The 25,000-nt window shown below is 40.7% G+C and overlaps 1 protein-coding gene across 1 annotated transcript; it reads left to right on the top strand.

Annotated features, from left to right (window-relative positions):
- Window positions 1-978: 978 nt before the first annotated feature.
- On the top strand, window positions 979-24,995 carry LOC119892998 (tubby-related protein 4-like; the record flags this gene model as incomplete). The annotated part of the gene is given in 11 exon segments (XM_038704916.1): window positions 979-1,878; window positions 1,881-1,990; window positions 15,166-15,294; window positions 16,530-16,691; window positions 17,194-17,374; window positions 20,495-20,602; window positions 20,821-20,987; window positions 22,384-22,608; window positions 22,816-23,050; window positions 24,118-24,262; window positions 24,851-24,995. Coding segments are annotated over 11 exon segments (1,746 nt in total), but the record flags the coding sequence as incomplete, so codon positions are not given.
- Window positions 24,996-25,000: the final 5 nt, after the last annotated feature.

Here is a 25,000-nt window from a genome sequence, read left to right as displayed (position 1 = left end):
AGCCGGTTAGCTTTCACTGACTGTCTTTGTGGAGGGGACAACACAAGCAGCAGACGTTAGCTGCGTTCCCTAGCATCTCGGTTAGATTAGCGTTACTGCACAAACAAGATCAATACAGAGGAAATATTAATCCAGCTGCTGACATGTTTTGATCTGTGGAGCCCACAGAGCTCTCTTACTCTATTCAACAGCCAGGATCTAGCTAGCTGGAGCTAGCAGGCAGCTCACAGTGATGTGTCAGTGTTTGTGTTTTTATGGCATCACCTCACGAGCTTCAGCAGTAATTGAGCGTCAGTTATCTTAGTAAGGTTAGCATCTCTGGGTCTCTCTTTACGTTATATTTGACTGTGTTTCTTTTGCTGTGTTTCTAGTCTCATTGGAATTGGTGTGGATGTTTTCTTTTCTCATAATGACAGTTGATTTAACGTTAATCTAAATGTCGATTAATTTTTATACAACAGTTAAATCGGGTGTCCCTTTATTGTCAGTGGAAAGTAAATATCACAAAACCGTTAGTCTCCGCTGGTCAGTCTGTCTTGTCTGGGGGACGTCGTTTTCATTATATTCGTGCTTTAATCACATTGTTCCTAATCTCTCGTCTGTTTTCATCTTTCGTTTATTTAACCTGTTAGCCACGAGAGGCCGCTTTGGTGGGTGTAGCATATTAAAAACGGGAGCTAAAATGATACATGGTTGTTGTAAATAATTCAGCAGTTAGTTAAATATCCTTCCGCTGAGCAGGATAGTCCTCGAAGTGATTGCTCAGGCAGATAGACGTGAGGGGTAATTTTAGGTTAGCGCATTAATATTTAAAATAACGGCTGTGGGCGGCAGGTGAATGCTTTCAGCGCTTTTAACGCTGCTTGTACAGTTGTACAGCTTGCCCGCTTTATTAAACGAATTAAACCGTTGTGTATATATACACACACACACACGTTTGTTTATTTGGTAGAGACAGTTTGTGTGATAATGACATCGTCTTTGTTTTCTTATTATCCAGCTGTCCTCCATGGGATCCCCGAGGCGGGTTGAAGAAAAGGCTGACGTGATGACGTTACCGGGAGAAGCGGCTCTCCTGCGGGCTGACAGCTGATGGAGAGAGGGACTCCTGCTCCTCCTCTCACACACACAGCCGGGGTCGTATGAGGAGGACGCAGAATCCAGAAATGAAACACTGAACTGGACTGAAACGTTACTTGCATCAACTGGAAGTACTGGGACGTGTTGTACAAATGGGTGCATTGCGTGTTGACGAGTTTACAACAAAAAGCTTTTGTCAGCTGACATAAAATACTGAATCTGCCACAGTGGATGTTAAATAATTTCCGGTACTCTAATCTTTTGCCTTGTCAGTGAAACAGCATCAGCAAGGCAGCTCACTGATCAAACGCATCAACATGACTTGAATGAGTGCCTTTATTGTGTATGCAGCCCATTCGGCTACATGATATCTTCAATCCAGCAATGAAAAGTCCACAGCTTTGTGACCTCGTTTGTGCTTTTTGGAGAAGTTTTCACTGATCACCTTTTAATCAGTATTGCAAATCCGCGAGATAGCCGAGAGAAAGCGCAAGTACTATGCACCGTTGTCGCTGTCTCACATCCGACACCGAACCAGTAACCTCAGCAGAGGAGAGGAGCTCATAACGGTACCGACACCTCCAAAGAACCCTCGATCTCCCTAAACGTTTTTTTTTTTTTTTTTTTTTAATCCACGGGGGGTTTAGAGAGCTGCAGGGATGTTCGCCGCTGTGGAGCATGGCCCGGTTCTCTGTAGCGACTCCAACATCCTGTGCCTGTCCTGGAAGGGCCGGGTGCCGAAGAGCGAGAAGGAGAAGCCGGTGTGCAGGAAGCGCTACTATGAGGAGGGCTGGCTCGCTACGGGAACGGTCGAGGAGTTGTTGGGGTCACGTTTACGTCCAGCCACTGTAGACGGGATCGGCCCACCCCGCAGAGAGTAAATTTCAACCTCAGAGGGCACAACAGCGAGGTAAGAGGAGTTTCACGGGGAAATGCATATTAAATCATTCATACTCTAGTAAAAATACTGGTAATGTGGTGAAAAGCATAGGTAAAGAAGAAGCGATAAACCACTGTAAAATTTGCAATGCGGCATCCTGACTGTATTTATTTCAACACAAATATGTCACTCCAAACTACTTGTCCATTTCAGTGATGCTGAGATTGAAGAAAAATAAATAAATTTTTAAATTGTCCCAATTGGGCTACAACTGTAGTCTAATACTCATGACTCTCTGAATGTAGTTTAAATGAAGCAAAAGCAGATATAAAACAGTAACACTTCTCAGTAAGACAGTGGTAGATCACTACTTGCATCCACCCCCTTCTAATTGAAATCAGCCACTACACTATAAAGAAATACAACATCAGTTTCTATATATTTATTCTTTAAACAGGCAGCATCAGTCCTTTACACCTGGGATGCAGGAGAATGAATTGACTGCAAATTATTATTACTAGTAGCACTCAGGGTTCACAAAAATATGATTGAATAGTACAGCCTTAGCGGTTTTCCTGTCACTTTTTCCCAGCTGCAGGGTCAGTTGCAGAACAATGTCCTTGAAGCTGCCAGTCTCTGTATTTATTTATTTATTTAGGGCAGGTATCTTGTCTATCACAAAGATCTTTGTGCCATGGCAGGCTGAGAGTTTTGAGTCTTTCTACAGCGGTGATTTCACTCTTAACTAGAATGTGAGGAGTTATTGGTGAAATTAACTTTTGTAGTGTTTGGTTGGAAGTGCGACTTGTGTACGCTCAGTGGCTCATGGTTTGAGCCCCTGCATTAGATCATTATGCTGCTCCTCCTAGTCAAAACATGTCTGTGCTCCACTCACTGGCATCGTTCTTATCGCTCACTGTGGTTATGCCCTTCAAGGTTTTCCACCACTTGTGCACTGAGGCCATTTATTTTGTTACTGGAAAGATCAGTTGAGTAATGATGGGGTCTCTTGCCCACCCTGTATATGAATATTTCTGTTACAATATAGCAGTGCTGGCACAAGCGGAGATTGCACACAGGTTGCGTTTTCTCTTTTAGTGGGTGGAGCTGTTGGTCAGATGGAGCAAGGTGCTGTGTCAGCATTCCATAAGGCAGCTGAGGGGAGAGTGGATGAATCCCCATAGAGAGTGACTGAAGCGCAGCAGAAATGTCATTTAACTCTGCCCACTTGAATGTGGTCCAAGTAGTGAATTTTCCCTTCTGGTGCATGCGGTGTGAAGGACATTAAACCTATGTAACTCTAATTTACCCACTCTTTTCATATGTGAATTTGACTTTATCCACCTATTTAGTGTGATTAAAACTTATTTGAAGACATACCGTTTATGTTTTGTGCATTAAAGTTACCGATATCGGTGTGTTGGGAGTTGTATGATAGTGGTGTTTGTTGCATGCTGTCTTAAATTAATTTTTCTAAAGATGTAGTATTTTATATCTTTATAGTTTGGTTGCCGTTCAACTGTGAGTCCATCACAACTGAAACACATTGCACAGGTCTTTGCCAGTACACCATGCTTTATTCACCAAATGTTTTGACTCTTTTGGCATCATCATCAATGTTTGGTGAATAGAGCACAGTGTACTGGAGGAGAGATGTTGCTCACACTGGCCTTGCTTCTCTAAGTAAAAAATTGTGCCATTCACTTGCATCCATAATTGACCCATACAGCTGTCAATCTCTGACATTACTGTAATGCTGTTTAGATAAATATTGTGCTTTTGTTTATTTATTTTTTTTTTACATCTGTGAAGATGCTTTTTTACATTAAACACAGATGCAAGTGAGAGAGAAATGTCCCCATGCCCTCTGACCTCATTCCAGCGCCAGTAATAAAAGTAGTAATTCTTCCATTCTAGATTTTATATAAAGTAATAAATAAATGGTTTGGGAAATGAAAAATCCATCACTCGTCCACCCTATGCATAATTTGTGGTTTCTGACGGTGGTGGAAATCACACCGCCTAATGAATTCTGTCAAGTTCTGACAGATCTGTTCAGTCACTTGCATGATTTTCCATCCCATTTCTGCATTTCTGTTGAGGAGACAATGCTGTTTGCAGTATACAGTCCAACGCCAAGGAAAACAACCCCCATAAGCTTGGCATATAGTCTCCAGTCCTGTCTAGGTATTCAAATATGTTTTAGAACAGACAACAAGCGAACATTAACACATGTTTTAACATTATTTTTAAAAGAGCTCTGTAAATACATTTGGGTAACCTTTCCTTGTCTTGAAAAGCTGCACACTCAGCAGTAAAAGAAGTCGTGTCCTCTGACCGTCCTGTCCTTAAATCGTCAGCACAGTCATTGAACACTTGTCATCATTGGTGACGAGTGTCCTTTCACGTAAATTAGCTCCAGTCATGTTATGAATGAGCGCACACACAAACATGAACTCCATCCTGTAGGAGTACAGGCTTGCCAAGATCAATACTCATGCCAGCATCCTTAAGTTTGACCATAATTCCTGTTGATGTATAGACCAGTGTCCTGTGATCATTTAAATGTAAGCGAGCGTCTGAATTGATGTGTCTTTTGGACTTGACCCAATACGGGCAATGTAGTAAAGTAAAAGGCGGATCTTAAGCTGTCAGACATTTGGTAAGAAGAGGGCAGGCGAGTAGAGGACTGTATCCCTGTAGAGTGTTCCACTACCTTTGCCTGGAGAAGGGGTTTTTATTTATGAGTTCACCCATGATAATAAAAAAAACAAAGGTTAGAATTCATGGCACTACAAGATGCTTTGGATAAAAGCATCTCTAGCACCTGCTCTGAAAGCTCTCATGGTCTTCTTCAGATAATGACAAGGTTTTGCAGGTCCAGGCAAGGCCTGTGGTACATCTCTGATGAGGGTTTGTTCTTCTCTGTATCTAATCCCCCGTCAGGCACGGTGAGAGATAATTACAAGGTAACAGCTTCAAAGGGAGCAAAGTGTATGTGCTTGTGTGGTGCCATGCACTTTTTGTTCAGTCTCCCATAACCATCTTTTCACAGTGGGTGTCGGGAGCGAACTGCTCTACACAATTCTATGCTGTGTGTTTTTCATTGAGCTTGGTTGCTTAGCAGAAATTGTCACACACATATGACACTGTGAAGTCAGCATACTGTTGTTATCAAATGTCATCACCAGGGCCCAAGCATGAAACATGCGAGGTCCCTTTTGAAACTGAAATGCTTTCATTCTTTCTTTCTTTCTTTTCTCAAACTAACCTCAATTTTGGGGGACTAAACATACTCAAACTCACCAAACTTTGCACATAATTCAGACGCGGCGAAGAATTTCATATTTTATGGGTTTCGCTCATGGGCGTAGCAAAATGGCTCTCTAGAGATGCCCTAAACCCAACAGCAAGTCGGCCATTTTGAATTTTACAGTTATTTTTGGATGATTTACACACTTACATACTTTAACTCCTCCTAGGGATTTAGTCCGACCGACTTCAGATTTGTTCTGTGCCGTCTAAACCCATTGACGATTAAAAGTTGTGCAAACGGTGAGTTTTGCAGTTAATGGGGTGGCTGTGGCGTGGCAGCAAAATTAAACTCTTCACAATGACACAGGAAGTTGTTGTAACTTCAGTGTACATGCTCACATCTGCACAAAACTTTATGTACTTGATAACTGTCTGGCCCCGAACACATCTACCCGCCAATATTCATTTATAGTTTTATCACCAAGTGCTCTAGAGCGCCACAAAGGGGGCACAGGAGGTGACGTATAACTCTTCATGCAGAGTCCGAAGCGTGTTGCAAATTCACAGCTGTACCAGCCGAGCTCCAGAATCTGCAACGTGGCTGCTTCACACCCGACGTGTGACTAGTGTGTGGCAAAATGGCTCGGTAGCGCCCCCTACAGAGCAGCCCCCTGCCAAAGTTTCACCTACGTGTATGAAATTTCTGTGGTACCTCTTGGAACGATGCCCCACACCCAACAGGAAGTCGGCGATTTTAGATTTAATGTCATTTTTGGGATTTACACACTTTGTACTTTAACGAACTCCCCCTAGGGAATTAGTCCGATTGACTTTAAATTTGCCACTGGTCTGAAGCACATGCCAAATTCACAGCAGTGCTCCAGAATCTGAAACGCGGCTGCCTCACACCTCGACGCGCTACACGTTGCTTGCAGCATTAATTATAGATTTAGGCCTATTAGATATCTAACTGTTAATTGGAGTGTGGTTTAAGTGCGCCCATAGTCCGTGTCACTGATTGATGATCCCATCAGAAATTTGTCCAAAATATTGGTCTTATGATAGCTGATAGCTGACAACTGATTATTTTCAATAATGAATTGATTGGTATTTGGATTTATTGTACGAGCTGAGTCTTTGAAATGTCACGTCAAGATGGTCTTAAAATAGCTTTATTGTCCGACCAGCAGTCCACAACTTACAGGTATTGAGTTTACAATGATGTAAAACAGAGAAAAGCAGAAAATCTTTTCGTTGGAGTAGCTGAAGACTGAATCACTTATTAAAATAGTTGCTGATTAGTCTTAATAGTTAATTAACTAATGATGTAAGCACTAGTCTTGTCAATTAACTAGCATGCTATTATATATTTACTTTGTTGGTTTGTATTTCAAACTGATTTAAGATGATTGATCATTGGGTTGATGGGATTTATGTTAACTCTTTTATTTGTTCTTTTTTTTCATGGCAGTTGCACACAGCAACTTTATTTCAGCACAGAAACTGTTTTTAAGTCTGTTTGCTTGATTAACAGTGCTTTTTAGACTAAAAATAAATGAAGCAGACATAAAAAAGAATTTATTGAAAGAAAAATTTGGCCTTGAATGTCCTGAGACTATTTTAATATTGTTGTCTAAAACAGAGCTGCTGACCTTTTAGCAGCATGCTTGTCAGTTGCACCAGACTTGAAATTGAAAATAGATGAAAGCAATACGTTTTGCGCCTGACTATACTTCTGATGCTGCAGAGTAATCCTTCTGGGACGTACATCAGAATAGATCAACACCTCTTTTGACAATCAGATGCTTTTTTCCCATTGCAGGGCACTCAGATGCTGAGCAGACTGAGCAGCAAGTCACTTAGAGTCCATTCATTCTCCAAGAGAGCTGAACATCAGAGACAGGCTTGACAATGACTGTCAGCATGTTGCATAAAATGTTGGCTGCAGCACAAGGTTTTGGGCAAATTGTCAGAATCCTGTCAACTGTGTTATTTGTCTTACAATATAATAATACATATATGCGTCACTATGTGAGGTACTTACTTTCCAGTGAAAATATACACTGCTGCTGTATTATTCCATTGTAAGGTCAGTGGGTTTCTTTATTCAAAGAAGTATAAAATCTGAATATATTGGTGTTTAATTTGAATATTAAAAGTGAGTAAACAACGGACAGTTTTATTAGTTTTATTTTTTTATTTGTTAGAGTAAGTAGTTGCTCGGAGTTGTAAAGCACCTTGCAACTTCTTTTTCTTGATCATGGATGCTGTAGGAGAAAGTAGAACATTAAGTGACAGCCTCAAGGGTTTTTTTCCCACTCTGGTTGCTAAAAATATGCATCCTGTATAAAGTCCTCAGCACAATGTCATTTGTTTATGAATTGTTGTAACTGAAACACCTTTTTAGTAATGGATGAGAAGTTTTGTGTGACTGCTGAAACAGTTCATACACACCATGCTACCATTCCCATGAGGGAATGAGGGACAAATGTCTGAGGCCCAAATCCAATAGAGAGCGGTGACCCCAGGGCGCCCGTACATGTTTACCACTTCAGCATGTTGGTTGAATTCACAGTGCGGCTTCTTTGGTCTTCTGTGGCTTACATCCTCATTTGCACACAGTTTGTGTCTGATCAGATGTTTATCACTTTAGTACTAGTACAGTGAGCTATATGTTTACTGTTGCCTTACCTGGTCCCTGCTTGTAAAATATCCACCATGTCCACGTCTTGTAACGTAATATATAAACAACTCTCTCTGTATTTCTCTGAAAAATACTAAAATGGGTCGCCAAATATACCTGGGTGGCCCACCCAACTAAAGCCTATTTGTTGGAGACACTGCTGTTAAAAGCACTCGAGTTGTGGTATGGTTTTGTTGTGCCTCTTGATGTCCTCTGAAAATGTTTGACTTTCAAACTTCATGGGGTCTGTGGGCTCTTCTACTAATGCTGCTGATCGTGGTAGATCAGTCTCTCTTAGATGAACCCCACTACAATGTCACCCTCTCTGCCTATCATTTTTCACTTGTGGCCAAAAAAGGTTTTCACGATAAAAACATTTCATATCATTCAATATCGATAATTATCACAATATATGTAAAATCATTATTTCTATAGAGTTTAAAGGCTTATTTTTGCTCCTAAGTGGAAATTGAAGAAACCAGATGGTTAATTATGTGGTTAAACTTTTCTTTATGGTCAGAACGTGATCAAGATTGTATGTGTTCGGTGTGGTGTTTGTCCCGCCCCTCCTGCACTGTGATTGGACGGCTGGGTAAAAAGTGACAGCGCAGCGTTGAACATTTTTCAACTCTCGGCGACCGGGGAAAAACGCTTAGCGCCTCGTCACGCTGCTGGCGTTTTTATTAGGTCGCTGGCGTAAGAAAAACATGCGTTGGTGGTGGACACGGGCCCTTATAAAATCTTTTTCAACAAATATGCTTAGTAAATCTTTTTTCTGTCCCTTTTTCCTCAACAAATATTTTAATAGAAAAATGAAGTGCTAGTTAGTGATTCAAATGAATTAAACCAAATATTTGTTGACAATATATTGAAATTTATTAAATTGTTATTGACAAAAATGATATTGCGATAATTATCATTATTGTTTTATTACCCAGCCATACTTGTGTGACATTTTCATGCCTTAAAAGATGTATCCTGGCGAAGCCTCACAAATAAATCAGTTTATATCTCTGGTAGAGGGCCTGCGCAAGAACCAGCACTGATCTGGGACCTGCACAGCCCTTAAATGGGCAGGGAGGAGGACGAGGATACTGGAGGACTTCCATGGGGCAGCGCAACTAAATCTGTTTAGACTTAATGGGGACCATAATAATGGATTGTAAGACAGGCAGAATGCAGCATCATTTTTCCTGCAATACAAGCAGAGGAAAGTTAAGAATAAAGTCATCACTTTTAATGGGGTGTGCAGCATTTCCGCCTCAGTTTTCCTCTGTCATTAACCCCAGCTTCCATCACCACCTGTGACCAGACACTTATCTGTGTTCCTCTGTCTTGTATATATTGTCTCACTAGTTCCTTCCTCTGCACATCTGCTATCCATCTTCCATTTCTATCATGATCTCCTCCCCTATGCCGTTCACCACCCTGCCTTTACACGTCTTCCTCTTGAGTACCTTCTTTTGCTCTCTCCTTATCTGACCTGATGACATAAGAACAGGATCCTGCTCCGGATTGAGGAGTACCCATTCACTGCATTAAAATGGTCTCACCAAATGAGCTTAGTGGAAAGGGCTTTAGTGTGCTAATCCATCCTTGGAGACAACAGTCGGATCCCCTGCTTTCTCAGATTCAGGTGTACTTGTCTGCTTGCCAGATATTTTCCAATGAGGACATCTTGACCTGTACAGTGCAGGCTCTTTTAGCTCTGAGCAATGTTTGTAGTCACAGATCAGACAGACATATCTGCACACTTGGGTTTACTTTGTTTTAGATGTGCTGAATAAAAGCTTCTTATTCCAGCCTACACAGCAAATAAATTTAAAAACAACAAATGGAACGTTGAAACAAACAGGCTGCTCTTCTTATGTATGTGTTACGGGGTTTAGCTCCCTCGCAAGCGTGTCCGCCTCCCATACCCGACATCGCGGTTCGAATCAGGCCCATGAAGTATGTTCTCGTGAACAGTCGCATGTGCCCTCTTTAATCTTCTTTTCAATTTAATTTGTTGCCTCCATCTTATCAGCGCTACTGCGGGATCCGCAGTATTTTTATTTATTTTTTTAACCGCCCGCTCACACCCGCAGCATAGTTAAAACTGCCTGCTCCCGTGCGATTTGTGTTGGGACCTGCGGGATCCCAATCCCAACATTTCCCTACCTGTCAGTGTGATTCAGCTCAACCTATTGCATTGACATTTTGACAGATTAATTCAGTCCTGATTAATTGAAAAGTAATCGAAACCGAAATACAGAGCCTCTAACCGACGTAATTGGTTATTTCGGTTATTTAATCGTGTGTGTGTGTGTGTGTGTGTTCGTTCGTGTTCATGCTACTTTCCCCTTGAAACATGATACCGTGTGTGTTGTCACATGACTCCGCCCCACTAACCGCCTTCACTTCCCAGAAGATGTGGAAACAACAGACAGACTTTTAATAACAGACACACTGACTCTTTCTCTTATTCGCTCGTCCACTCACTTGCTAAGCAAACACATTGCACTGCAGTTAAAATACCTAACTCTGCTGCCCTTATAACAGCCAGGTCTGTCACGTAGATGTCCTTTGATGAATGAGGAGAGGAAGCTAGCAAAGCGTGATTTGCTGTGCTCACACAGTGTGCGGGTGAAAATAATTTGTTCCGCATTGATAGTAAATAACTGAGTGAAATCTTAGTAGCAGCGGTCATAATTCAGCAGCGGCGATGCACCGAATATAGTGGAACCATGTCTCTGTAATGTGCACGTCAACATTACCTTATTGATTAACATTTAGATAATGGATTTGTGAAATCTGTGAATCCAAAAAATAAATAAACCCAGCTTTAATAGTTGAGCATATTTACAGTACAAACCTTGTCAGTGAACTATTAGGGCAAAAAAACAACATTCAAAAACATAATAGTACAATAATCGTAAACGTGGTAAAATGTTCAGTTAATTTAGATTTTAGGTCAAATCGTCCAGCCCTACTCGCCCGTTTATATATTATAGGCTTAAAGTTATGCAGAGTGACAAGTAGGTGCCATCACAGTTGGCCTGCCGGTAGGTGGTTTCAGCAACCAGGCTTCATTCAGCCCGCCTCAACTCCAACTCATTATTGTATGTCTCTGCATACTGATGTTTGTACACATCGACCATGTGAGCAGTGTTCAGGGCATACAGGAAAGCCTGAGCAACCAGACCATAACATAGTTTGAACACATAAGATTTAAAATATTAATGTTCTACCTTTTTTAGCATAGCATTATTATTATTTTATTCATATTTTTGGCATTGAATCTGATGTTAAGTCAGTATTAGCCATGTACTCAACAACTGTCGAAGGCCAGCACCTAATTATTTATTCGATTAGTCGACTAGTCACGATTATTTTGTCACCCCTTAACCCTAAAGCTGATGATACATGGGGCAACGTTTTCTTTGGCAGGTTTGTGCAACGGTGTTCAGGAGAGAGAGGGAGCGAGCGAGGAAGGAGGTGCTGCATTGCTCCTCAATACAGTCAAATATGATTTTAAATACGCCCTCAGGGTAGAGGGGATGGTGGAGGGAAAGGCGAGTGTCTCTCCTTCTCACTTGTTTGTACTAAAACTGATTTTATTGTTGGCCATGTGGTCTTAACTTTCCAATGATTCTTCACTCATTAGTCAAGAAATTCCAGCAGTTTCATATACAGCGGATCGCGTGGAACCAACATTTTTGTATGTGTGTTTTTTTTTTTTTTTTTTATTCTGTTTTATGGATAAGTCTTCCTATTATGCCATGCCGCAATCCAAATTTCCCATGCAGGACAATTAAAGGCTAAAATTAGCAAAATTATTTAGGATATAAACTCTTGCTTTACTTGCATGCAATTGCATGTGACATCTTGCATGTATATAGTGTAATTTAGGTATGTGCATGTATAGATGTGAGCGCCTCATGTTTTACCAGTCCAGCTTGCTTATTTATAACTTTGCAAAAAAGAAAGTCCTTGGTGCCAGGGACCAATGTTGCCATGGACCCATGTGCTCACGACTGCACCACAGTGACGCTGCACTGTCACCGTGTCCTCTCACTTTTGCTGACTCCAATGCAACCCAAAGCTGTCCCTTGATTTGATTTGGTCTTTTCAGTTAAGTTGCTAGGGTCAGGTCAGCTCCCAGTCTCAAGTCCCAGCAAGAGGCCAGGGCTGCAATGACAACAGCAAGGCACTGCAGGAGTGAAGACAGTGCCAACTTCCCAAGCAGAAGTTGTCAATGGCCATGCGCTGGCCAAAGAGCAGAATTAAAGCATCAGGAATGTGTAGTCTCTTCCTCTTACTAGATACCAGTTGATATGGGATGAAGACAAGCATGAAAACAGGCTTTTTCAGTCGTGCTGCACTCCTCCTACAACTCTTTAATTTTTAAATTGCTATATTTAATTCTAATGTACTTTGAATGGATCTGTGAGCATGTAAGCTCTAATTATTAACTGCATAGTGATTCATTTTTGCCAGTACTTTGACAATGCAGCACGCAATAGTTAATGAAGTTTTTTCAAGTCTGGATGTGTTTGCATATGCGCACGTGCCTTTCGTGCGCTTCTCTCTATTATCCTGTCTGTCTCCATGTGACGTCTGATCTCCCAGATTGCTGCGTCACAGCGAGGTGCTCAGCTGTTTGCCTCGTGGGATGCCTGACCAGCTCACACTGATCTCCACACTGAACTAAATTTACACATATTATACTCACCTCTATGGGGCTGCAGAAAAGTGTGCACCCATGCAAGCCACGGCATTTGTACACTCAATGCTACTTTCTTTTTTTGTTTTGTCCCTTCTTTGCTAGTGTATGTACAGTGTATGAATGATGTTATGCAAACTGAAGCTCCTACCTAATCTAAAGCCTCATGTCTCAGCTGGCTGGAGCTGAATTAGGTTGTGTAATATCATCTGGAAAATTAATTTGCTCGCCAGAGGTTGCACACTCTGCACAATTCGAGTAAAAACACAGATTTGGATTCCCCCAATGAGATCCATAGCATAGAAATTTGTTATTTCTGACAATACTATTACCAGAGCTTGTCAGCATTAGACTCAGTGAGCACTGCTGCATCAGGTGACCGCTGTGGCTGAATGATAGATGTTTTTTAATGGTCCGTGAACATGGCCAGCTCAGTCAGAATGACATAGCGACCGTAGCTGCAGACCTGCAACAGGCCAGGTCTCATTGTGTCCTCTTCCCTGTGGCTTGCCAGCTGAGACACACCTATAGAGCAACATTAGGATTTATACCACTGGGAGTGAGAGTGAGAACACTGTAAATCTGGTTCACAGGACACCTTATTGCTGAGGTAGCGAGGCCAGGAGAGCAATGAATCCTACTGTACACTCATTACGCTGGAGGGCTGCACATGGTATATTCATATAAACATGTTTGTGTGAGAAAGAACATTGTAAGTTCACCTAGGGATAACCCAGTCAACACACCCTTTAACAGATGTAACAAATAGGACATTGTTAGGAAACCCTGCAGAATAAATTTGATTGGTAATTGGAGTTACCTCCAGTGTTACTGTAATCACACCCTGTTTGGATTTGATTTATAGGAGCAGTACTCATGGACAATGCACTTAAAAACTGCCTAGTATATACTATATCTTAACTTAGAAGATGGAACAGCCTGAACAAAAGCTATGTGGGATTTCTTCCACCATATATTAGTGATTATTAAACTAACTAACCCTCTATAGTAAACTCTGAAATAATTCACACTAGCAAGATATTTCTAGCACTGTACTTGTAAAGCTTGGTGCTTTCTCTTTTCTTAAACATTTCTTAATTGAGATGTATTTGTAAATGCAGCTGTAACCAGTCAAGTCAAGTGGCACTGGCATAGGAAAATGTTGTATACTTAACTGGAGCGAGAATGATCTTTTACTTCCATAACTTTTCTGTAACTTTCTCTTCCCAGAGTAATCTAAGATTATCGTATGAACACACAGTGACACCTGTTCCACTGGACCATGGATAGATTGGACTGTGTGTTTGTTGCGGAGGGTGGGGGGTTGTATGGGGGTGGGAAGGCAAGACTGGCTGGCTGGCTTATCCAACTCTCAGCCACTGATCTGTTGGACTCGCCCTCAGAGAGCGTAAGCCCCGCTAAAACCTGCCCTGTGTTGTGTGTTTGAGCATGTACAGCCCACGTGAGAGCAGAGCTGCTCCCTGCTTAGGATTATTCCTCTGGGAATAGGCTGAGTCACGCTACAGAAGACCAGACAGATAGAGACACAGAGAGAGGAGGGGGCTGGATGGAGATTGTAATGGGTGCCTTTTAAGATGGGTGACACTGACAAAGGAAGAGCTTATGAATAGTTTGATCTATACTGCTCTCTGCCAGTGATCAACACCTTCCTCCTCTGCAACTCATTCCTTAGGCTAATGATGATCCATTACCGTATCCACTGACAAATACAGAAACCCATGCATCTGAAAGTCACTGATGTTAGAGGCTGTACAGTTTACTGTATGTCTGATCTTTAAACCACAGTAAAGTATTTTCAGTAGGTACTGTCAGACATCACTGCATTCAGTGTCCATTAACTTGCCCTCATTCTCTTTTCTCCTCACTTTCTCTTTTAGATCAAATTTTCCTTTAATTCAGAAATTTAGATTTGGACAAAAGGTATTGTAACATAACCTGCTGCATTGAAACATGCACAACATCAGCTTTCCGTTCTTTACATTATCAAATTTCAAATAGAGGAAAACTCATAAATGTCCGTGTTTAGAGAGATGTCTGGTACGGGGAGACAACACTCTGACGACAGACAGAATAATTAAATCTCATTGTCTGTATGATTCAGGATATTAGCAGCTTCTTTGCAACTGTTTCAAAATGAGGTTAACCCACTTTGTGATATTTTCATCTGGTTCAATGCTAAATTTAGCTTGTTGAAATGTGGGAACTTGGATTTTACTTTCTGCATTTTAAGGGTTTTAGCTGACGCTCCAATTTAGAGCGACTCACAGTGAGCGTGCAGGCAAGGGTTCGGAATCTTGATCAAGGACGCACTGACAAGGCACTGTGTTGATTATCTCACATTATCTGTTGTAGTTGAGGGGATAAGGGCTAAATTCTTTGACTGCCATACTACACACAACACAATCTGGAAATAGTTTATTTGCATATTTCTGAAAATGGTTATTTCACTAGAGAACACTGCCAGGGTCACTAACAATGGCCTTGCTAACCAAAGGTTTTATCTCTTTTCTCCCCTTTCCTTTCTTCTTCTGTGTCTTTAAGGTGGTCTTGGTGCGGTGGAATGAGCCCTTCCAGAAACTGGCCACCTGTGATACAGATGGAGGGATCTTTGTTTGGATCCAGTATGAGGGCCGCTGGTCCGTGGAGCTGGTCAATGACCGTGGAGCGCAGGTAAAATACATTACACAGAAATGGGACATATTGATTATATCAATTAAAAGTGCATTTTTACTTAGGCTTGTTGCTATGTACTTACTGTACTGTGTTGTGTTGTACTGCATAGGCACAGAAGATAAAGACATAAAAATAGTATTCATAAAAATGGGGTGTATATGTAAATAGCTAGTTGAAGTGCAATATAGAACCGTAATGGAAGCAAAACAAGCATCAGAAACAATACAGAAAAAGTAGTGATTTACACAAGGATGTCCATGAAAATAATGGAATGTCAATCAAGTATTTGCATCACATAGGGGGAAAAAATGTCCCTGACATTAAGAGTGCCGTTTTTAAATAACTGCCAAGCGAACATAAAATGAGTAGGCCTAATCCATCAATCACTGTCATCTGCTGAGCTAAGTCTGACACATTCTGAGGGCATCTTATCTTTTGTGATCAATTCACTTAGTATATGACAGTCTAAGCAAGGGCCTCTCTCTTCAAATACATGGTATAAACAGTTTGAAATAGTGTTCTTTTCACCTGGAGGTTAAGGTTTAATTTCAAGTACAAGTGTTTATATTTAAACTGACATTAGCAGAGGCAGTCATTATTTCTGTTGATGGAGACCCTTTCATTATTAACAGTCTGCAGGAAGGCATGCGTTTTAATTCACTTTGTTCTGTGGTATTCTGACAGTACTAGTCACTGTTAATACTGGGATGAAACAAAAAATTTCAAAAATGACAAAAGTAAGTGAGAGTGTAAATGTCTTGCTAGAGGCTTCTAGAGGCCTTGCTCCTTTTTACATCTCAAAGTCTTTTGAAAACTTTTAATCTTTGCCACCATTAGAGTGCTGTCAAGTGATTAGTTGAGTGATTAAGAATTTTTCCATAAAATACCAGAAATATTTAATGCACCAGACCCCAAGATGGCATCCTCATATTTCTTGTTTCTTTTGACCAACAGTCCAAAACCCAAAGATAATCAGTTTACTATCATGTATGACAAAGAACTGCAGCTTTGTGTTATGTTGCTCAACTTATTCAAGTTGAGTAGTTGATTCAGTTCTTCATTACAAAATGACAGTTAAAATGAACATCAGAGGCTGCTGCTAGAATACACAACAGTTTAGGTGTATACAAAGGTATATTGTTCTAATAACTATCAACTGTGCTTTAAAAGAATCAAGCTAGCATCCGTCATGATCATCATTTCATCATTAACTATTGTCTGGTGCCCTCTAGGTGAGTGACTTCACCTGGTCCCACGATGGCACCCAGGCTCTTATCTCTTATCGTGATGGCTTTGTCCTAGTGGGATCAGTCAGTGGGCAAAGACACTGGTCTTCCGAGATCAACCTAGAAAGCCAGATTACCTGCGGTATCTGGACCCCCGATGACCAGCAGGTAAAACACACACACACACACACACCCCCACAGAATTGTGATGGGTACGACTTTTCCACCCAGCACTATGCCAGCTTTTGAATGCTAATAGATGTAGAAGTGTTAGGTTTTCATTTGCCACTTTTAGTAAGTGAACTTGTCATTCAGAAGGCAAGACTGGTCCTGAGGGGAGATCATCTGTGAGTGACAGCAAGCATCCTCTGACTTGAATGGGTTTTGGTTTTGTTAGGCTGTGTTTTTGCTTTCATGCTGTTAAATTGTCAGCTCAAGTTGGACATTATCAAACATTCAGTCTATATATGTGTCTGTCTTTGTTCATCACCTTCATCCCATTTATGTCTATTTCTCAAAGTTGTTTTCCTTGTGATACGCATTTCTCTTGGCTTTGTGCTTCCTTTTATCTGTCATCTCCTTTCTATCTTTGTTCTGTTGTCTTTGTGTTACATTTCTGTCAAGTCTTTGTCTTTCATCTTCCTAATAACCCTTCACTATTTCACTCTAGGTGCTGTTTGGTACTGCAGATGGACAGGTGATAGTGATGGACTGCCATGGGCGCATGCTGGCCCATATTTTGCTGCATGAGTCGGATGGCATCGTCAGCATGTCCTGGAACTATCCCAGTTTCCTGGTGGAGGACAGCAGTGGGAGCGACACGGACTCCGACGACTACTCCCCACCACAAAGTAAGTTGTTCAGGGTTTGATCTGAATAGAAGGCACTTTGTGGCTTCCTTCAGCACCCAACTGAAATAGTGTAGACATGATTTAAGAGTATAACCTGATGTAGAACTGGAGGGCAATACAAGTTTTCATAGTAAAGAGTTGTTTCAATAGGGAGTATAGTGCAGAGGTACAGTAGTCCAGTTCTGCTGCACAGAAGAAAGCAGATGCAGGATAATCAGCGAGCTTCAACTCCTATCCTCTTTTACCTCCATATTTTAATGCTCCATCAATTCTTCCTCATGCCCCTATTCCAAGGGGAACTATAAAGATTTCCAGGTGGGGGCACAAACTATGCCTGCTAGATCTGCACTACATTATCATTGGTATCCTCGACCCCTCTGGTATTCTCATGAATCTTTTAGACTCGGAAACAGGTGTACATGAACTGTGCCCGGGCCTTCTGTCAAGTCATTAGTTAAATATGCAGATCATATTATCAAAAGAGAGAAATGATAATTGATAAATTAACAAATCATGAAAAGCAACGGCTCAGACCATAAAATATTTTCAGTTGTGTACTTCTGAACTACAAATGGAGCCAGCCATTAACTCTCTCTATGCTTTTGACTGTCTTTGTCATTTTTATATACCTGTCTATTGTCCTGTTTAGTTGTACATGGGTAGAAAGTCACAATTGGCATGTTCTTGAATAAAGAATACCTGTATACTCACTATCCCTCAGGTTTGTTCATTTAATAAAGGCTATGGCAGATCTTTTAAATAATGGTACAAGCAGTTACACCTCCAACATTTCTGAAAAAATGAAAACCATCCCAGAATATACACTAGTGGTATGAAAGAATCACATTATAGTTTTGTCTAGCTACATGAAAAAATGTGATAAGTATGGAAAGTTGTCCTAGCCATACTGTGAAAGAAAGATATTTGTGATACTGATCTCACAGGCAATGGGGGCCATTTAATGAAGCTTCAGGAGTGGGAAGATGAATATTAACTGTTTCCCACTTCTCTGCCTGTTGTGAAGACAAAGAGGGAGAGATGCATTAAAACAAAAGAGTGTAACCAAATGTAAGGTGGGTGGGAGGCTGCGGTGAAAGATGTAGAGCAGGAGGTGACGGAGGTTGCGTAGTGAAAGAGAACTCTCCTGACATTGGGCAGCCATCAGCACTGGACCTCCTGGTTTGCTCTTACTGGTGCAGTAGCTGTTGTCATAACAGCAGCAACCGTCACAGTGCAAGTGTGTACGTCACTAGACTCCTCATGTGCGGCACACTTAACGGTATGCTCAAGTGGACAATCACAGCCTCTAACCGGAAAAGGGGTGTATTGTCTTGAATGAAGATACAATGTGAAAGATCTATTCTGACTGTGTTTTCAGTGGTGCTTTCTTTAACCAAATCCCCTAGGACTCTCCTAGAATAAGTTTACCTGCACTGTCAAGAATATAGCCCTGGTACCTAAAATGTGATACCTCCATTGACTGCATGCTATAGTTAGCATTTTGTCCAAAGCTGCCCTCATTACCAGATACAGACAGATAACAGTTGAAGTGATAAACATCAAATCCCCACTTGGAGATTCCCCTCCATCTAACTTATTTTCCAATTGTCATGATTCAAGTATTTTTGTTAATCCTCTAATGATGCAAGCCATGTCAGCTTTTCTAGAATTGGCTTCCTGTGCTGATATACATTAGTAGTAATTAGGAACAGTCCACATAACAACCTAATTTTTATTGGTTCCTGTTTTGTCTTTTTGCCTCCTTTTCTCTTGAGCTTAATTAGTCCCAGTTGCTAAGGCTGTATTGGTGAGGGTCTGTCCTCCTCCTGCTGTTTTTCTCCCTCCCTTCACCATGGGCCAAGTGGTTAAGCTGAAAAGTGCTTGCATTAGCTGGAACACTGATTATGCTCTAACTCGCTAATTAAACCAGTCAATAGCAATTGATTGGCCACAATAGAAATTATCTCTCAAGTCGACAACCTGACTTGAGACACCAGGCCGCTTCTTCCTCTGCCTGCCAGATCACTCTGTCATGATATATGATGATGACCAGTTATCACTGCACAGCACACTGCATTACAGCAGCATTATATATCTGATTTAATGCAACTTCCATTGTAAACTTTACTATAGGGAAGTAGTAACTGTTTTGGGCTGAAAGTCAAAAACAGAGGTAGTTATTTAATTTGTGTTAGTATTTGGGTCATTGCACGACCATGTGAAAGGACAGACTCAAGGATGTTTTAATGGGAAATATATGGGTGATTGTCTGGAGGTGTTTTATTTATAGCAGTTTGACTGAGAATGCCACTTGTTTGTAGCTACAAGTGCAGCAGCAAGATGCAGGGAGTGTGTGTTAGTGCAAATATGTATTCTTGGGAATAGGACACAGTGGTATATCACTGAAAACTGCCAAGGATGTGGAACTGTCTTTGCCTCTCTCATAACAGTCCCCAGCTACCTCTAAACACAAATAAACAGAGAGGGAGAGTCTTTTATGGTCCACTCTAGAAATGCATATTAGTCATCTCATCCTCTGTAGGTTTCCACTATGATACCTCCATTTATGGCTGAAACTAACGATTCCTCTCATTGTCGATTTATCTGCAGATTATTAGTTTGGTCTGTGAAATGTCCCTTTTGTCCAACCAACACCAACAAACCAAACAATATTTAGTTTATTATCACATAACTGAAACTAGGTCATGTTTGGCATCTTTTTTTCTTGAAAAAAGAATCAATTATCAAAATGATTGCCAAATTATTGTCTTTGGATTCCCTGATTCAATGTCAGGCTAGATCCTGGATGTAATAAGCCTTCATGTTATGTATTCTATGTTTTGCAATATAAAGTTAAACCCCTAGATAAAATTGATTTTAGAATTTCTTAAGTGCACAGGGGTGTATGATTTTAACACTAGTTGTCCCATGACAGAAAATTGGTTGACATCCACTATCATGGATCAGCTTACTTAAATGTAAAACATGCAGGCAATAGTTTTGTTTATAGCTGAACAGTTTGCGGTTGATACCATGTACTTTAAACTGTCTCTGACCTCATTGTGTTGCTCTCACACTGCCTGTTTTAAGATGCTTGTGTTGTCCTGTGTCTCTTCTCAGTGCACAGCCAGAAACCCCTGCTGACAGTGAGCTTCACCTCTGGAGACATCAGCCTGATGAACAACTACGATGACCTCTCTCCGACCCTCATCCGCACGGGCCTGAAAGGTGTGTGTAGGTGACTCCTCATTAATGCATGCCCAAGTGTTCCAGCAATTTTGTCTCTTTTTTTTTGATTAATTGCTTTTCCTGCTCACTTGTTTATACCTATTTAAAAAAAAAAAACAAAAAAAAACACATGTCTCAAGGAATTTTGTATTTGTCTTTTGTCAAAATTAGCTGTATATGTTAGTGTTCACAACATTATGCTTTTTGATGTGCTGTAGATGTGGTGGTCCAGTGGTGTTCGCAGGGGGACCTCCTTGCAGTGGCAGGGATGGAGAGGACCCTCCTCTCCCCCGACCCCTCCTGTCCTCCCCCCACCAGAAACGCCATTGTCAAGTTCTACAACGTTCGGGGTGAACACATCTACACACTGGACACACCAGCACAGGTGATCATTTAACAGTGCCAGACTTGGCTAACGAGTCACTGTACTCGCTTTTTTTTGTAACAAGTCTTACCTAATTAATGTAATTTATAATGTGTCTCCTCAACCTTGCATTTTATGTATTTTACTTCCCTGACTCAATGATTGGACTCTACATCAGTATACATTTGAAGACCTTAGACCTCTTGACTTTTTGGCTCATCTGCCAATGGCAGGTAAACTGAGAAAATTTACCAGTTAAAAATATTTTTACTGGTCGTAAAACTGCATCATGTGTTATTTGACTAAAAATAATTACCTCACGCTTTAAATATGCAAAATCGAAATAATCTTTAGCATCACTTTAACAAGTTAATTATGAATAGATAAAATTGGATTTACAACTTTTATTCTGAGCTTCTTGAATAAAAGTTCAATCAATTACATTGTTTCACTTTAACTATACTTTTCCTACATGTCTTCATCCGACATGTCTTTGTCACCCCTTTTCTAAACGCCCTGCTCACTATGATCACTGTGTAGTGTGTGAAATATAGCCAACCCTAGAGTCCGATAGGTGCAGTGGAGGTGAGGGTGTAAAGCAACTGTAAGAGCCAATATGCTACCTGGAAGCAGTGAAAGTTTTCGACGCATGCGCACATATACAATGAAGATTGTCAATGGAAATGGATAAAAATAAATTAAAAATTAATAGTTTTAACTGCAAATACGGCTTGTACATTCATCAATCACACAAGGTAAAAAGGTTCGTCAATTACTCAACCCCAGGACAGCACCTCAGGGGATTAAAGCCAGGGCTTAGCCTTTACAGTAACAGATTAACATAAAGTAACAAAGTGAAGTTACTAATATAAATGTTGTTTTAAATTTAGAAACTACAAAGCACTGATATGTAGCATCTGTTAAAAACTTGATTTTACAGTCTGGTACATTACATTTACTCATTTAGCTGACGCTTTTATCCAAAGCGACTTACAATTGCTATACATGTCAGAGGTCGCACACCTATGGAGCAACGAGGGGTTAAGTGTCTTGCTCGGGGACACAATGGTGGATGTCTCACAGTGGGAATCGAACCCAGGTCTCCCACACCAAAGGCAAGCATCTTGTCTATGCGCCATCACCACCCGCAAGTCAAGCAAGTCACAAAGTAACACAATCAAGTTCTATCAAATAGCCAACGCTGAGTTGATTGCACATTCTGGGAGATGATTAAAAGTTATTTGAAGATATGCCTGCAAAGTTCAAGAAATAATTTCATCACAGCCAGAAACCTTAACATTCACCCATCTTTTATGCTGAACATTAACCTTTTGAAATGATTTGGTGCAGTATGAAGTAAAATGTGACAAAACAATCTTAATCCTCTCTCCAATGTATCTTCTCCATCACCCTGCAGCGCCCCATTACGACGCTGTGCTGGGGTCACCGGGACTCTCGTCTGTTCTTGGCATGTGGCCCGGCGCTCTACGTTGTGCGAGTTGAGCACCGCGTTGCCAGCCTACAGCTACTCTGCCAGCAGGGCATCGCCACAGCAGTGAAGGAGGAAAAAGATGTTGCCAAGCTCACCATGCCTTCCCGCCTCTGTTCTTATGTCACTACTGCTTTCGCCCCCACCATAAAGGTAATGCAGAACAGGAGGGTGTTGGATCCATTTTAACCACCAAAATAATTGAAGACCTATAACAGTCCTGTGATTGATGTCACCTTCTGAGACAGCAAGTCATAATTTGACTGAGATAAGCCCAGGCAAAGTGTTGTTTAGCATAACCAACTTGAATAGCAATAAACTACACAATAACAATATACAACCCCATATTTTCTCTTTCAGCCCCCCATCCCAGATCCCAACAACATGCGTGATTTTGTGAGCTACCCAACAGCTGGAAATGAGCGTCTGCACTGTACCATGAAGCGTACGGAGGATAACCCTGAGGTGGGGGGGCCCTGTTACACTCTGTACTTGGAGTACCTTGGAGGTCTGGTGCCTATCCTCAAAGGCAGACGCATAAGTAAACTTCGTCCTGAATTTGTCATCATGGATCCCAAGACAGATGGAAAAACAGGTAAAACTGAGCTTTTGTCATACTGGCAACCTAACAGAAGATAATTGTCCTGTGTACGATCTAAATAGTAAGACTGTGAACATTCAAGTCAACTGTTTTAACATAAATACAACATTTGTATATACCATATATGCTAATAAATATAAGCTAATAAAATTGAGCTTTGCATTTATGGAATATATTTAATAGGAGTATGTGGGAATGATTACATACAGTGTAAGACTTTTTTTTTTTTAAATCAGATTTTTCTCATTCTTTCCATTTAAATGGGTGAATTCTAATAATAAAATATTAGAAAATGTTACTCCCATATAATTTGTTTGGTGCACTGTTACTGCTCTGTGCAAGAACCAAAATGTATTACTGCTAAATGTATTCCTCTCAGACATATTTGTCTGCTCCAGTACTTTTCCAGCTATTTGAGTTTCTTGAGTTGGCACTCAGAGCGACTATGTTTTAGTCACATAGGGCAGACTGGGCCCATGTTAATTAAAAGCTGCTTAATGAGGGCTCTGATGGCCCCTGGGTTCCTCATAAATCAACCCGCACCGTCCCCACACAGTGATAAATGAAGCCAGCCATAAAATGGTTCCAGCCCATCCACACTTTAATATCCAACAAATAAATTAGCTTGACCTAAACTGGAGCAGCAGTGGTTCACAGACTCCATGTGAATAATGAAAAAGAAAAGACTTGAAACCACTGAAACAATGGTTTGGACAGACTGGGTCTAAATTGTTTATCTGTAGAAATGGTGGAAGATTGCTGCTGACATCATGTTTTGTAAAAATTATGAAGATTCCCACCTGCAGGTTGTTAAAGTGCATTTCTACATTTCTCCTCTCTGATTTAGACCACATGGTTATAACCTTCTAAAATGGCAAAATAATTTAAATTACGTTATTTTGTATTTAACATACATGCTAGACATTTGCTGCATCATTGTAAATAAGAGAACAAATAACACCACATATTAGCTGTATTTAGTAAAATTGATCTTAATCTGTAATCTATTTACTAAAATTTACTCCATTCTTTCCATCCTCCATCTTATTTTCTCTCTTCAGATGAGATATATGGCAACAGTCTGATATCTGCCATGATTGACAGCTGTAACTGCTCAGACTCCAGTGACATTGAGCTGAGCGATGACTGGGTTGGCAAGAAATCTCCAAAGATATCCAGAGGCAGCAAATCCCCTAAACTGCCCAGGTAACCCGACCTGACCAGTGTGTACTGCAGCATGCCGTCTTTAACTAACATTTCCTTTTTTGTGTGTTTGACATTTGGTTCTTTGACCCAACAACTGTCCATGTGAAATGGAAAAGAGATTGTTTGGTTCTCTCCCCACAATATTAAATAAATCAAGTCAAGGTGGTTTGGTTTACATATTTCATAACGATTCAATTTTTTTGAATTAAGAAATAATTTTTGTGTCAATCTAGATTTTATTTTATTTTTTAAACAGTAACATGATTATTCAGTGTTTATTTAGATTCTTCTGTCACAGCAGAGAAGCAAAGAATGCATTAAGATGTCTTAGATTGTTGTCACTCCTCACATCCTCCAACACATCAGAATTAAATAACTTAATAACTAACTTTCTAACTTACTTTTTAATGTGTTTTAGTGTGACATCCCAGCAGTTGAAATCTTCCTTCCTATATTCACCCTTTTACATAAATGTCAGATTCCATTGAAATGTTCTGCACTTGAGTTTTGGTTCACTGCATGCCTAAACCTTCTTTTTTTTATTTGCTACTTTCTCTGTAGAGACTTAGTTTGTCCCTTTACCAACAGGATCAACATTGATCCCAGAAAATCTCCCAAACTATCCCGTGCTACACAAGAGATCTCAAGGTCACCGCGGTTACCTATACGGAAACCATCGATTGGGTCACCTAGTCTAACACGGAGGGAATTTCCCCTAGATGATATCACTCAGGTAAA

Source organism: Micropterus salmoides, unplaced genomic scaffold (genome assembly GCF_014851395.1).
Source record: "Micropterus salmoides isolate LMB-PRFRI ecotype aquatic unplaced genomic scaffold, ASM1485139v1 Ms_hic_scaffold_785, whole genome shotgun sequence".
Lineage (NCBI taxonomy): Eukaryota > Metazoa > Chordata > Actinopteri > Centrarchiformes > Centrarchidae > Micropterus > Micropterus salmoides.
The sequence above is the reverse complement of the archived record's forward strand: the minus strand, read 5'-3'. Positions and strand labels throughout refer to the sequence as shown.